The following is a 15,377-nucleotide window of genomic DNA, read 5'->3' on the forward strand; positions in this document are numbered from 1 at the left end:
GTCTATCTCTCAGTCCAAGTACGTTAATGAATGTGTTCCATTATAAGTCAGTGTTTTTTTAATCAAATGCATATAAAATGTTTTGCAATTAACAAGGATGCATGCCTCTACTTTGTAATTTTTAAAGCAACGTGAGAACTATCAGAAACTGGGTGATTCTAATTGCTTCTCTTTCCTCAATGAAGCAATTAAATGTATTTTCTCTTAGCTGTACTAAAATTGTTTCAGCCAGATGACTCTTAATTTACAAATTCACAGCTACACCTTTCTCCCACAACTATATGACATCCAAGCAGGAGAAGTGGAAGCTAATTGGCATGGAAGCTGAATTTCTCAGCAACTGTAAACTGTGGGATTTCCTGCATTCTGATGTTCCTCAGGACATCAGATTGCAAGTACAGACCAGCAAAATGACTGCATTCAAACTACTTAATGCACCAGTATTTACTGTGAATATCTGGATGATAATATTGATACACAAAGCACAAAGACCTTCTGAATACAAAACAAGAAACAGGGGCAGCTAAAATAAGTATGTGTATGCCTAGGTTAATAAGTAAAACTGAAATTTGCCTCTCTGTGAGTGTGAAACTAGCTTGTTTAAATAGAATCTAGCCAACTCCAAAATTATTAGCAAGATTCTCGGCATCCATAGGAAGAAGATGTTCTAGGCTGGAATTACGACTGCTATGCTATGGGACTGCTACAAATCACTACTATGACACCACAGTCCTATGCATGCTTACTCAGAAATGAATCCCACAGCATCATCCATTGGTACTTGCTGCAGTATGTGCATTTAATATTGTGGTCCATGAGTTCTTAATTTTATTGATTCATTTTTAAAATTCTACATTTCCAGTGTTTTCTAAATTAATGGAAGATTTAATAAAACATTCTCTCCCAAAAATAGTAAGGGTTGCACATTTGGGAAGCCTTTCTCCATCCTAATCCTCAGTGTGAGTCATATTTGTTCTTTATCATGGCATTACCAGTAGTGACTTCACTCCTTCTAAGTAGCAAGCCACTCTTCTCAGGTCACCGTTAACCTTGCTTACATTTCCTCTGCAGCAGAGGAGGATACTTTGAGCTCTAGACCTCAGAGATTTGATTGAAATTTGACAAGTGGGGTCATCTTAATGGATGGTCCTGGTTGCGGGCAGGCCCTCAAGCCACTCCCCCCTGGCATGGGAGGAGTTATTACCCTCATGCCAGGGTGGCACCACAATTACCCAGGGCCAATTGCCCAATCAATCTGAAGGGTAATTGTGATGAGTAGTTTAAAGGCAGCAGTGTGACGCATGCCAAGCATTTGCTTCGCGCTGCCAAACACCCGCCCACCCTCCCCTTTTTGTTGTGTTGTTTTAGATGTCTTCTGGCCTTGCTTTGAACTTCGTTTGGTTGCCCGCCTTGGGACGGGGACCGGGTAGGAATTTTTCCATTTGGCAAAATTGGTACAGGCCACTTGGTTTTTGCCTACCTCTTAGCAATCGTCAGAACTTTGTAAGGTTTGGCGGTTAGGCATTCACTTAATTTTGAGTGGGGGAGGGGAGGTCAGTCATTACCTGCCCCTGCCATGGTACAAGGGTATTCCGTTAAAGGAATCCAGGGCCTGGATCCTGTCCGAAGTCCGTTTGAGAGGCTAGGGCCATGCCATGCCTCAGGGAACACCAGGGAGATGCAGGTGGGGTCCACCGAAGCATTCTACCCTTTGGGTGGTTTACCCTTATAGACTTCCTGCAAATGGGGCAGGAGTCAGATACAGTGGTACCTCAGGTTAAGTACTTAATTGGTTCTGGAAGTACGTACTTAACCTGAAGCATACTTAACCTGGTGAACTTTCCCATTGAAAGTAATGAAAAGTGGATTAATCCATTCCAGACGGGTCCGTGGAGTACTTAAATTGAAAGTACACAACCTGAAGCATACATAACCCGAGGTATGACTGTATAGTCTTTAGCCAATGCCTAAGCCAATACCGCTCACATTTGTAATCAATAAGTTGTGGCCAAAATTTGCCCAATAACCTTAAACTTAAAATTCAGTGTCTGTGTGAAGTGCCTTTATTCTAACAGGGGGGTTGGCTTGGGGGTCTTGACACACAACTGTTGGCCCTGGGAAGCAAAGGCAGTTAAACATAACTAGTTTCCTCCCGAGTAATCCAGTCTGGGTTTCAAATTATAGTGAGAAATCACCTAAACTCCATTTGAATTGACCCGCATGTATAAACATACCTATACGCAGCAGCAATCAGTGTGATCGAGTGGCAGCATTCACTCTTGACAGCTGAGTTGCTGCTGCTTACGGAGAGGAAGAATGAGGCAGTGTTGGCCCAGCGAAGATGCGCCAGCAGTAAAGCTAGATTGGTTCCGCCCAGGGCTGGCCTATGCATGATGCAAGGTGAGGTGACCGCCTAAGGTGGCAGGATCTGCAATGTTTATTTGTTCCTGATGCCAGTCTTCTCTCCCTCCTCCCCTGGCAAGGAAGGGGGGTGCCATTCTGTAGTTTGCCAAAATGCCACGGGGTGACCATGGTTCTGCTGGTGTGTTAGCCCAATGCCATCTTCCCTGCTGCTTTGCTGATCCGCTACATGCTTTTTACTGGCGGACAGCATTTGGTTGTTGCCTAGTAACTGCCTGACAGACTTCCAACATAACCAGATGAAGGAATACTGTTAATTGTAATGGTAAGAAAGTGACCTGCTGGGGATCCTGTTTTGCTTCTGCTGTTGCACTGGAGCTCTAGGAAGCTTTTAGTATGCTGATTAAAAAAAACCTACTGGCCTAGTTTGTTTAAAAAATTGAGAATGAAGAGATCTGAAGAGTGTGTACCAACCAATGTAAGCCATGTGCAGCAGAAAAGCAGTAGAAAAGTCTCCACTATGAATTACCATGCAGAAAATGCAAAGCTACGCAAGCCTGTTTTCATGAATATAATATATTTGTATTCACCTGTCACGTATTCATCTGTCATGGCAAAATTATAGCAGGCATACTTGTACCTGCTGCAAACATTGTTTACTTTTAAAAAAATGACAGGAGTATTGTGGCAGGTGCATGAACTATGAGCCTATCAAAATATCTGCAGATTTTACAGCACATTCAGGATCCTGCAGCAGTGTTATTAAAGTGCTAAGCAGCAGTACATCTTATGAAATCTCTAGTGATTGCCAGACTGCTGCTAATCTTCTTTTGTATTATTTGTAAAAGCTATAATATAAATAAGGGAGCTATTAGGAAATTATTTAAAAAGTTAAATATTATACCAACTTGCAGCAGAAACGCTTAGAAAAAGTTCTATTTCTCCAGATAATTAAGTTATTATATAAATTGTTTATTCACTCTGTGGCAGTCTTGTAGATTTTATTGACTCAACAACAACGACAAATTTATATCCCACCTTCCTCCAAGAAGCTCAAGGCGGCATTCATGGTTCTCTATCTTCCCATTGTATTCAAACAACAAACCTCTGAGGTAGATTAGGCTGAGAGATTGGCCTAAAGTCATCCAGCAAATTTCATGGCCAAGTGGAGACCTGAATCCTACTCCAACCCTCTTAACCACTGTACCACATTGACTCTTACAGTATGAAAATGCTAGGTTAATGCAACTTGCTAAAATACTTACGGCATTCTTCAGGTTCATCTGATCCATCCCCACAATCATCTACAGTGTCACATTTCCACCAGAATGGAATACATTTGTCAGTTTTGCAGCGGAACTGCAGGAGAAAGGTATTATATAGAAAACCTTAAAGTGTTAACAGTTTTTATTGAAATAACATGATTTTTTTTTTTGCAAATCGGAAAATAATTTATAAGAAATCAGAGCCCAAAGCCAGAATATGGAGTCTGCTGTTCTTTGAAATTAGTTTCTTCCCCACTAAAGGTATTAATGATCTGGATTCATAGGCATACTTGAGTGAGTGGAAGGCACTTCCATTCTCATGGGTTGGGGGAGGGAGGTATCTTTGGAAATTCCACAGCATGCCAGTTCAGAAACAGAGGGAGACAGTGGGCTATAAAAGCAAATGAGAGATGGAAGAGCCTGTTCCATGAATAGAACTTTGGAAATCAGGATCCAAGCCAACATATATCAGTCAAGTTGGGGTGGGGGAATAACTTTGTTGATGTACCTTAATGAAATTTATCCAAACAAGGAATATAAAGATAGATAATTTAGGCTTCAACATAACTGTAACACCATAAACCAGATTTTTCTGATATATATATATATATATATATATATATATATATATATATATATTTAAAAAACAACAGCAACAAAGTTCCTAATCAATAGTACCTTCATTCATTGCCATTTAAAACTATTAGTGCCCTCCCCCCCTTAATCTCAAAACTCTCACAAGTCTTTACACTGCTTCAAAGTCTCTAAATACATTAATAAGTAATCCTTATAAATGTTACAATATACACATTCTACTTACTTGACTGGCTGTGCAGTTTGATAAGCAAGTCTTATTATCTGCTGCGAGGTAAAAGTTGGTGGGGCAGGCACAGGTGTGTGTTTTGCCTGGGGCCAGGAGGCACAGGTGACTACAGCCACCGTTAGTCAATGCACAAAGATGTTTAGGCACTAGGAATGCAAAAGAGGAAACAATTAAAATGTGCTAAGGTGATTCACATGAAAAGCAACATAGCTGGCTTTCCCCCAGATAAACGTCTGGCAAATAGAGGTACCTTGGTATGGCTAAAAATAAATAAATAAATATGCATATAAATATTATCATCAGACTGTCTATATGAATGAAAGTAATTTTTTCCAGGGGCGGCACATCCCATTTCGCCACCCGAGGCAAAATGGAAAGGTGCTGCCCACCAAGTCCTCCCTTATCTGGGTCATGCGGCAGTTCCAGCAAGATCTCATGGAGTGCACGAGATTTCAGTGAGATCTTGCCAGAAGAAGCCTGTGTCACTGCCACTTCTCCTCCAGTGGTGGAGGCGATGAGGTAGGGTACCCACCTAGGCACCTCCATTTTGTGTCCTGATGCCAGAGGCAGCTGCCTTAGGCTGCGTCATGGGCAGGCCGGCAGGCCCTGTGTGGGTTTGAATGAACACAATTTAAAGTCCTTTTGTACCTTTTTTTACTTGTTCCTAGGATACACACACACAAAAAGGTACAAAAAGCCTTTAAACTGCATTGATTCAAACTGTCTATAAAATACAGTTTACGTCATATTACCGGTATATTAGTTCAGACTAATTCAGCCAATTGACAAGCCTGAGGGATTCCTGAAATTCAAAAAATACTCTGAACTAGCAGAGAATTCTGGACCCTGTGCAACCGTGAACTCTTTCCTGGGGTCCAGTAGAGACTTACTGGCAGTGGTTGCGGGCTCAGTAAGAGTTTACTTCTTTCCAGCACCCATTACAAAAATTGAGTGAGAACTGAGGCGGTTCACAAAGCCAACAAAGGCTGCTTATGTAATGGACCTTCAGTGTCAGACCTTCAGTGAAACTAACCATACTTCTAATATTTTGCTCTTATTTCTGTCATACTTCTTTAGCAATCCAGTATAAAACTGCTTAGTTTAATCACTAAGCAAAGTCTTCAGAACTCTAATGAATTCAGAATGCTCTTTACAGAAAATATTTACCATCAGGCTGTCTGTATGAATGATACACTTGGATATCAGTTATGGCATGCCACGAGTTAATCAGTGCTACTTTATCTGCTCCAGAGGTTTTATGGGCACGGTTGACTGTCTTGGTTTTTCCATCAGTCCAGTAGATGTAGTCTTCAAATAATGTGAGAGCAATCACGCCTAGAATATGTTGATTAGGAACTGCAACAGAATGTAAGATTAATGTTCAGTTTTGGAAGACTGCCAGCTAAAATATTCCATACTGCAAAAGCTGACAAAGACAAGGACTGCATAACTTCTTGTGAATAATGGCTGTGACAACCTGTCAAACCTGGAGGCTCTTTGTTACCAGTTTAAAGTATCTAGGATTAAGATTAGATACATCAACCCCACTTGGCTAAACTCTGTTGGCCTAACCATAGTGAAAGAAACAGCTGGGTCCCAGGGAACCGATAGCAGGAGACTATTTGTGCGCTGCCACATGCAGATTTGAAAGTTCTTGCACAAATTGTAGGCTGGATGTAATTTATAGCTTCTGCAGGGATTCCTTAATTCTTTGGATGCAGTTTAGTTTCATCATGCAAGGTTATTGTTCTATTTAAAAAGGCACTTCAAGGGCATATTGTTTTGGTTACACTGTGTCTAGGCATGGATATGGTGCGCTTCAAGTCACCACCAAAGAAGAAGAAGAAGAAGAAGAAGAAGAAGAAGAAGAAGAAGAAGAAGAAGAAGAAGAAGAAGAAGAAGAAGAAGAAGAAGAAGAAGAAAGAGTGTCAGAACAGAGCCTATTACCATACTTTCTGGGCATGTACAAAAGGCTGTTGCTTTCCACACAGCTTGAGTTCATGTTCAAGATAGTGAGTAACCCACTTCTCCAGCAATTTTGTTACAGTATTTCATTTCTATCTGAACTTCTCCCTCATTTTGGGATTGAGATTCCAAATTAACTGATTTTGTTTTCAGAGTGGCACTGTACATTAATGGCAAATCATCCTCTCATGTCCCCCCCCCCCTCAACTTCAGAGCTTTGTTCAGACCACTTTGTATGTTTAGGTCAGTGTCCCTTTGCATGCTGGTTTAAGTTCACCCATTACTAGTAACAAGCATGTAAAATAGTCATTCACAGTTCATAAAATTATCTAGCACTCCAGTTGGAGACCAGCCTTTACCAAAGGTGTCATGGACTTTGAAGACACTCAAACTCAGGACGCAAGGGAGAAACATGCTAAGAGGAAGTCACGCTTGGCAAATCCACACTGTGATCAACTCCCCCCCCCCCCCCCGGAAACCAATGTCCCCACGGTGGAAGGACGTGTGGATCCAGAATTGGCCTCCACAGTCACTTACAGACCGATTGTTAAAACCGTGTTTATGGAAGACAATCTTACTCAGATACAAGTGATTGCCAAAGAGAAGAGAGAAGAATATAGAGTATTTTGTCAAAGGTTTAATCAAGAGTTCATATACAATTTACCATTTTATAAAAATTATGCTCTGAATCTCGCTCATTAAATTATATACTCTTTATGACAACCTGTGTACTTTCTTCTTATATTTTTTAAAAATTTGCAGACAGGTCAATATCGATTAATATTTCATTAATAAACTAATATTGATGTTTTTAATATGATTTTGAATACAGTACTTGTGAGATTTGAATAAAAAAATGTTAAAGGTAGATGAATTCAGAAAAGTCCATCATTGCTCATATGTATGACCCTCCATTGTCTTCCATAGAGCTTTAACTATTTCATGTCAGCTGCAGAAGTAGTATTTATAGAGCTGGCCTCATGAATAGAAGCCAAGTTGGGAGACAACTCTCTCATTTCTCAAGCACTATGAGGTTAGGAATAGGGCGCTTTGAAGTTGAGAGCTAACTCCCCATTTGAACTTCCCCAGTTTTGACAATATATACACAAAAATCAAACCGTGCTCACAAGAAATAAATTGGTAAATATGTGAAAAGTGATTCCCATTATAATCCTGATAGACAATATTATTACTCCTTTATTCTAGATGTGACCTGATGCTATGAGACAGTCAATTCCCAGATAACAACTAATAAGGCGAGATTCAAATCAGGGAAGTATTCATTTTAATTAGCAGCTCAATCTGTCAACCATTTGCTGCCTGGGTTCTCATTTTAGTAGCAATAATCCCCCAAGCTTGCCTAGTAGCAAATAAAAACATTTGGTACTTACACATGTGCATGTACATTTGCTGTGAATATATATATCAAGAAGTTTAGTACAGGAGTCAGTGTCACAGCAGTAATTCTCAAATCACTACAGTTGATTAAGGAGGTGAAGATCTCCAGAACTACACTAGCCAGAAGTAGCCAGCATGCTGCCCTCCAGATGTTGTTGAACTACAACTAATCAGGGGCAATGCTGATTGGGTCTGATGGGAATCATAGTCCAATAACATCTGGAGGGCACTTGCACTAATGGAACCCAGTAAACGAAATATAAAAAATGACTGGATTTTAAAAATTCTATTTCACTGGATTTTTATACTAGAGAAAGATAGATAGGAATAGAAAAAAATAGTAAATACACTCCATTAATTGGTCTTTATATATTCTCACTCATTGGTCTTTGTATATTCCTAAGTTACATATTCTTGAATCACATATGTACTGTCATTTTAAAAGAACTAATGGCTGCTCTTTTATTAATGAATGGAAATAAATGTTTTATGCTTGTACTGGTGATTTTCTCCCCTTTTATGTCTGTATTAAGTATTTTTAGCTTTGGATAGGATAATTGAGTAGTGCTTTAAAAAAACAGCTACAGTCTCATGTTTTCCATCCTCTTTGATATGCAGTGTTCTGATTTCTTAGCATACATTATTGGTGAAAATGTAGTAGATAGAAATACATTCACTTCCATAATGAGCATAAAAAACCTAGCGAAAAAACAAAATTTCTGAACTTTGAGAGCAACTGACCTTTATTTCTATGAGAGCCATCCATGTTAGAAAATTCAATATGGCTTTCATCAGCCCAGTAGAGTCTTCTGTTGACATAATCTATTGTAAGAGCCATTGGTCTAGATATCTGTGTTTCTATCACAATTGTCTGATCAGAGCCATCCATGCCAGCTCGGCCAATGTGAGGATACTCACAGCAATCAATCCAGTACAAATATCTAGGAAATAAAATAAGATAACTATTTTGTTTATTGATACAAATGTATTCATCAGAAAAAAATATGTGTATCATCAGGGGATCAATAATTATTCTATTACTGCAATCCTAAACATTCTAACTAGGAAGTACTATTGCTGGTTAGTAAATATAGAGCTCACTGATTATATTACTTGTCAAAAGAGTGAAAATCTACAAACTATGGGGCAAACTAGACTCTATGGCGGTAGTAGCAATCTTAATGTTACAATAAGAGACATGCATTTTCCTATGTCCTCTTCCCCTCAGTTGGAGCAAAGGATTAAGGTGGAATGTGGTTTGGGAAAGAAAAGGGTTCAGTGCCCTTCACCCACCTCTTAATTTTGTTGTTAATAAAATATCCCCACCCCAATTTATATGGATGTCATGAGCATATGAATGATGTCCCTATAAGACCTAGTTTGGCTGTACTGTCTCAGAAAACAGAATCACATATTGCAGGGCTGTTATTGTTGCTCGAGCAAATGATTCTGCAGGGAGATCCTGACTTCATCAATCAAATGACAAGTTCACAAATATTGATATTTTGCATTAGAAAAGAAAAACAAGTGACCCAGATGTGGATCACGGGTCACATAAGATAAGGCGAGCTATTTCCACCACTGCCAGCCCCCAAAATCAGAAAAGGCCTCTGCTCATTTCTGAGGAGGGGAGGAGGATAGACACTACTGCAGAAACAAAAATAAGATTTATAAAGTGCACTTAATCAAAATTTATTCAGGCCAATTAAAATATTGGTCAGGGGCAGTTGAAAACAAAAGAACACTTTTTGTTATCTATATGCAATGTTACACATCCAGGCTTTAAATCTGCATACTGAAATCAATGGGCAGTTCAGAGCATAAAAACACAAATACATAATAAGAACAAGAACAAAACAAAGCAATAACACCCCTCGCTCCCCCCCACACACATTTAAAAGGACATAGAGTCCTAGAATGTTAATCAGACAAAGACCTGGTTGAAGAGGAACATTTTCACCTGGTGCCTAAAGATGTATAATGAATAAAGACATCACTATTGATTTCAAGACGCTGCAGCTCCAAAAGCTGTTGGGTGAGAAACAGCAAGCCACCGCTGAAGGCCCCTTTTCTCTCCCCTACCAGATGTCAAAGGGATGGCTGGGTGCTTGGCAGAGTCAATCAGGAAATCCTACTGCTTGCCTGTTCTTTGATGTGAACACTATTGCTCACCTGTTCTTTGAGATGAGAGCTCCCAAAGCTAATTTCTAGGCTAGACCAAAGCTGGCTTCGCTGATATCTCTAATAAAAAGCTACAGTCCTGACTTGTAACATCCAGAGAAATAATGCCCAAAGAAAATATGTCACTGGGTATAATTCAGAGTAAAACATCTTGTCAAGGAACAAAAAAGCTTTACCAAATTCTTAAGATCTACTGGATCTTTGTAGGGAGGGATCTATCTGCTTGTTAATTGTAAAGAAAAATTCCTTATTCTGAAGCATAGCTGTTTAAATATAGGGGAAGCTTTACTGCTTTATTATCTTATTTAAGGATGTTTCATCTCTTAATGATATTTTGCTGTAAAGTTTTAACTTATTGCAAATTTATCTCTGCCAGGTCACATAACTAACCCTCCTTCTGCCTTCAGAGGAGAAGAGGATATTTCAATTTTCCGTGAGGGTTGCGGAAGGGGTTAAAGACATCCCCAGGATTGGGGGTGGTGTTGGTGAAGAAGGAGTGTATGTAATAGGACCCTTTTTGGTTGCTGGGGAGAAAAGCATGTAGCATGTTTGATTGGCAGGTAAGGTAAAGGTAAAGGGACCCCTGACCATTAGGCCCAGTCGTGACCGACTCTGGGGTTGCGCGCTCATCTCGCATTATTGGCCGAGGGAGCCGGCGTATAGCTTCCAGGTCATGTGGCCAGCATGACAAAGCCGCTTCTGGCAAACCAGAGCAGCACATGGAAACGCCGTTTACCTTCCCGCTGTAGCGGTTCCTATTTATCTACTTGCATTTTGACATGCTTTCGAACTGCTAGGTCGGCAGGAGCTGGGACCAAGCAACGGGAGCTCACCCCGTCACAGGGATTCAAACCGCCGACCTTCTGATCAGCAAGCCCTAGGCTCAGTGGTTTAACCACAGCGCCACCTGGTACTGACCCTTAAATCCTCAGCGTCCTCCAGTTTGTTTCACTTTTGCAAAGAGCATCGGATCTCCCTCCCGCCCACTGCCTTTTCTTAATGGTTAACCTGACATTGCTTTGCCTGTCATGGGGTCGCTTGCTTTGCAAGGGCCCAGCGGGAACTCTGCCAATTGGCTGATTGGCTCTTGCCATTGGTTTTTGCCTACTGCTTAGCAAACCGTCACAACGTGTTAGGTTGGCGGTTAGGCATTGGTTAATAATTCTGGTTGGTGGAGGGGTTTGGCATGGAGGTGCCTACCCCTCATTAAAATTGTCGCTCCACATAGAAGTATTCCGTTAAAGGAATCCTGGGGCTCCGGGGCTCTAGTCCATACACCCCCGCAATGGGCGGGGCTGGGGCCACTACAGAAATGCCTTGGGGAGCATTTCTGGTCGAGGGGAGAGTGCCTGGACACAGCTACCTCCTCTCCCATGGGGTGTTTACTTGACTTCCCGATACAGATAGGGAAGTCGGAGCTGATCTGTCCCAGGCGGGGGACAGATGGGGTAACCAATGCCTAAGCCAACACTCACATTTAATTTGTATTTAAATAAAGTTGTGGCCAAATTAATGCCAAAACCCAAACTAAAATTCTGAGTGCTGTGTGAGTTATTAGGGGGGATGTCTAGTACCCTCGATACGCAAATACTTCAGTTGTCTTTTGTAACCGTTAAACACATTCATAAACTAACTTCAGAGCAGCTTTTGGTGAAAAGAGAGAGACATATATTACATAACGCACATTCTCCTAATCAGATGTGATCAATTAACATAATTAGTTTGTAATATAGTTCCATACCCAGCTTGAGGATCTAAACAGAGATCTCTTGGGAACTTCACCCTTTTGCTCACAAGAACGGTGGGATATAGGCCATTGACTTTTGATACTTCAATAATCCTTTTTTCTGTGTCAGACCAATAGAGATTCTTTCCAACCCAGTCAACTGCAAGTGCATTAGGAACAGCTGTGTTATGAACTACCTAGAGAAATTAAAATTGTATAAGTAGTGGAATACACAGAAAAACAAGAGCAGAATCCATTTCTTATTCTTGAAAAATATTTAAAAGATGCAAGAGAGAAACAAATGATATTACACTGACAAATGTGATTTCATAATTGGCAGCACAATTAATTGTATATCTACTCAGAAGTAAGTTTTGTTGCGCTCAAAGAGAGTATATAAGATTACAGACCAAATTTCCCAAGATATTTGAGGGAAATTATGCATTTCTTAAAGAGTATTAAAAACAACAAAGAAGAGCCTAAATTAAAACCCAGCTTGGTTTGAGAAAGCAGGTTGCGGTGGGGTCTAGCAAGACACCCCTCTGCTGCTGGGCGGAATCGTCTAGATGGCCATGACTGTGATTGGTGTCTTCTGGGTTGTTGGGGAGATTTCTATGTTGTGATTTTGATGGACAGCCCAGAGGCTATATATCCTTTGCTCGCAGTGTTGGGCCTTCTCTTTCACTGCGTGCATTTTTAGTTTTGAAATGTCCGGGCTGAGTTTTTAAGGCTTTTGTGTAGTCCAGCAAGGCCAAAATTTTCCTTTTAAAAAAAAAAAAATTCAAACCCTCGTAACTCAAAAACGGGATGAGATTTTAAAAAATAAAATTTTAGATTTGAACTTAGTTTTGATCATTGAACAAGTGTACAAAACATTAAGGAAATTGGATGACATAAGGTAAAAAGGTTGGCTCACTTGCCATGGAATGCCCCAGTGAAGTTTCCGACTGGGTAGTTGCTGCAGTCAGGGCCCAGGATACTGAAGCTATCAAGGATAACTATCCAGTTACAGCTGTGCCCTTGCATGGGATGGGCTGTACCACTGCCACTTCATGTACAACTTCTGCACCTAATGGTAAGGTCACACATTCCTCATCCCACACAGAGCACACCTGTAATCTTTGATGTATTTTAATGTTTGTTGGAAGCCACCCAGAGTGGCAGGGGAAGCCTAGCCAGATGGGCGGGGTATAAATAATAAATAATAAATTATTATTAGTATTAGTATTATTATTATTACAAGGTGTCACAGGCAGTGTTCCCTGCCCCTCCTGAAAAATAGGTGCTGGCACTCACCATGAAGTTGTTACAGTAAGCGTCACACTTTTTAACATAAACAAAAGAGGTGCCGGTACTGTGTGCCCTTGAGTACCACCTGGGAAAAAGCACTGATCACAGGAGTGTCCTGAGACCTTGTACAACTGTCCCAGAGCCCTGCAAGCAAGGCACGGGGCTTTAAAAAACTGTTTGCACTAATAACTTGTTAAGAAAAATAAGTTGCAAACATACGGGGAGAAATTCAATCAGCATCCTTAAAGGACTTTTCTAAACAATCAAATAAAACAAGCTACTTTGACTTAATTCAATCACATTGTGACATACAACATACAGTTTTGTAACAGCATATTTATTTTTATTTGCTATTAGAATTACCTAACTACACATTTAACTGGACATGTATTAGCTGAATAAACTATTTGCACAATTTGAGCCCAGTTGATCTCTAGTAAAAAAATAGAACAGATATGCTATTTTGTATTTATAATAGTTCTTACTGGCATAAGTTGTGCAAATGCATAACCCTATTTGGCATATATAATAATATTAAGTAGGAACCCAAATAATGTTTATAATTCCATGATTACTTTCCAGTCACCTTGACATCATTTCCATTCAGATTCATTCTGTTTATTCTACTGCCATTTGGCCTGCTGGAATCAATCCAATAGATGAACTCCTCTTTGTAATCAAAGTCTACTGCAATCACATTGTTCAGACCCTGAAAAGGAAAAAAATAATTAACCAGGTTTTTCCATAAGCTATTTAATACAACAAAGATGGCAACTCTGACAAGATAAATAATCAAAGATTAATCAAAAGTGTATATAACTGGTATAATATATGTCTTGTATATTTTCAAGTTTGATTTATATCTTTTAATAGAACATGATGCTGAAATGAGACTGCTCAATTGTGACACCCACATGTTATTTAAACTGATAAATATAAATAACCTGAAATTAACTCCCCATTTGAGTTAATATATGTGTTACAAATTCAAGTCAGAAAGCAGTAAGGTTTGTATTTTTAAAAAGCACATTGAAGCACATCTACTAAACACCTGGAATTCCACAATTTCTGTGGAGGGGTGGTGGAGTCTAATTTGGCTGCAAGGCCATTTTCCAAGACCTTTGATCTCACAAAGTTCTTCTTATTATTATTATTGCAGCATCACTAACAAAATCTATGATCCACATTCTGGATTTTTAAAAATATATACAACAGGAATCAAAGTGAGTGAGGCTGAGAGACTCCAGAGAAGTGTGACTAGCCCAAGATCACCCAGCAGCTGCATGTGGAGGAGCGGAGACGCGAACCCGGTTCCCCAGATTACGAGTCTACCGCTCTTAACCACACCACCACACTGGCTCATTTGTCACCCATTCAGTGGCAGTTTAGGTGCAGAAAATAAATAGTTTGGTTAGGCATGTTGACGTGCTTTAGGCACCTTTAGGGGATGGGTTGGCCCCCAAGGCTCACTTCTCGGATTCTGTGGTTCAGAGGTGAGACAGGAGCCTCCACCTGGGGTTCTACAGTCCCAGGGGTAAGGTCTCCTCACCGGGAATTGGGGCAGGCTAGGAAGCCGTGCCCTAATTCCTTAGGCAAGGGTGGGTCGCCCAATGGCAGTTATACAGTTAAGTTAGTTATTGTCCCATTGGTCACCCCCCTCTACTGATTTCAATTTAAGATCTAAATAAAAGTGTCCCAGTTCAACCCCATCTTGTGTGTCTGCCTCTTTGCCTATTGGGGCGCAAAAGCAGGTGCAGGAGAATATTCAGGATTCCATTAGAAGTGTGAAGTTAGATCACATATCACTCAAATTGGGAACTCTCAGATGTAGTTTCTGAGAACAAGCTCTGGGGGGGAGGGGGGTTCTCTGGGAAGGGAGAATACATGCTGTTCATAGCATCTCACAGTTAATGAATCAAATGTTCTTGACAGGATTTTGAAAGAATTCATCTTTGAGTATGCCAAGCTGGCTTAGGTGCTTTACTAATTCTTAAAGAGAGAAGCAGATTCCAAATATAAAGAGAGTCAATAGGAGGCATTGAAACAACTTAAACGTTGGTCAACTTAAAAAACAAACAAACAAACAAACTCATAATTTTAGCATATTCTAATTCCAGTCAACTGATACTTTAATATTTATGCCCTCCAGAAAAAAGTCCATTAAAAACTGTGCATTTGGAATACATGGTCCAGTATTTCTAGCAGAAATACTTACCGGATTATACATTTACAAAATGGGATGCGATTCACAGTAGAAATATGGGTCTTATTACGAGTAGGATAACACATTATATCATGATGACTGGTGCTCATGAAAATAGGCACTGGCAGTGGAACTTTATTTGTAGGGGGAAAAAACATTTCAGCA

At 40.1% G+C, this 15,377-nt stretch overlaps 1 protein-coding gene across 1 annotated transcript in view; it reads right to left on the reverse strand.

Annotated features, from left to right (window-relative positions):
- Positions 1–15,377, reverse strand: part of LRP1B (LDL receptor related protein 1B) — a 748,625-nt gene that overhangs the window by 64,867 nt on the left and 668,381 nt on the right. The window contains exons 58-63 of the mRNA XM_060279545.1: positions 13,596–13,718; positions 11,735–11,916; positions 8,554–8,753; positions 5,617–5,805; positions 4,447–4,595; positions 3,627–3,720 (exon numbers count right to left, since the gene is read on the reverse strand). Coding sequence (XP_060135528.1) covers positions 3,627–3,720; positions 4,447–4,595; positions 5,617–5,805; positions 8,554–8,753; positions 11,735–11,916; positions 13,596–13,718 — 937 coding nt within the window. The remainder of the gene's footprint in view (positions 1–3,626; positions 3,721–4,446; positions 4,596–5,616; positions 5,806–8,553; positions 8,754–11,734; positions 11,917–13,595; positions 13,719–15,377) is intronic.

Source organism: Zootoca vivipara, chromosome 1 (genome assembly GCF_963506605.1).
Source record: "Zootoca vivipara chromosome 1, rZooViv1.1, whole genome shotgun sequence".
Classification (NCBI taxonomy): domain Eukaryota; kingdom Metazoa; phylum Chordata; class Lepidosauria; order Squamata; family Lacertidae; genus Zootoca; species Zootoca vivipara.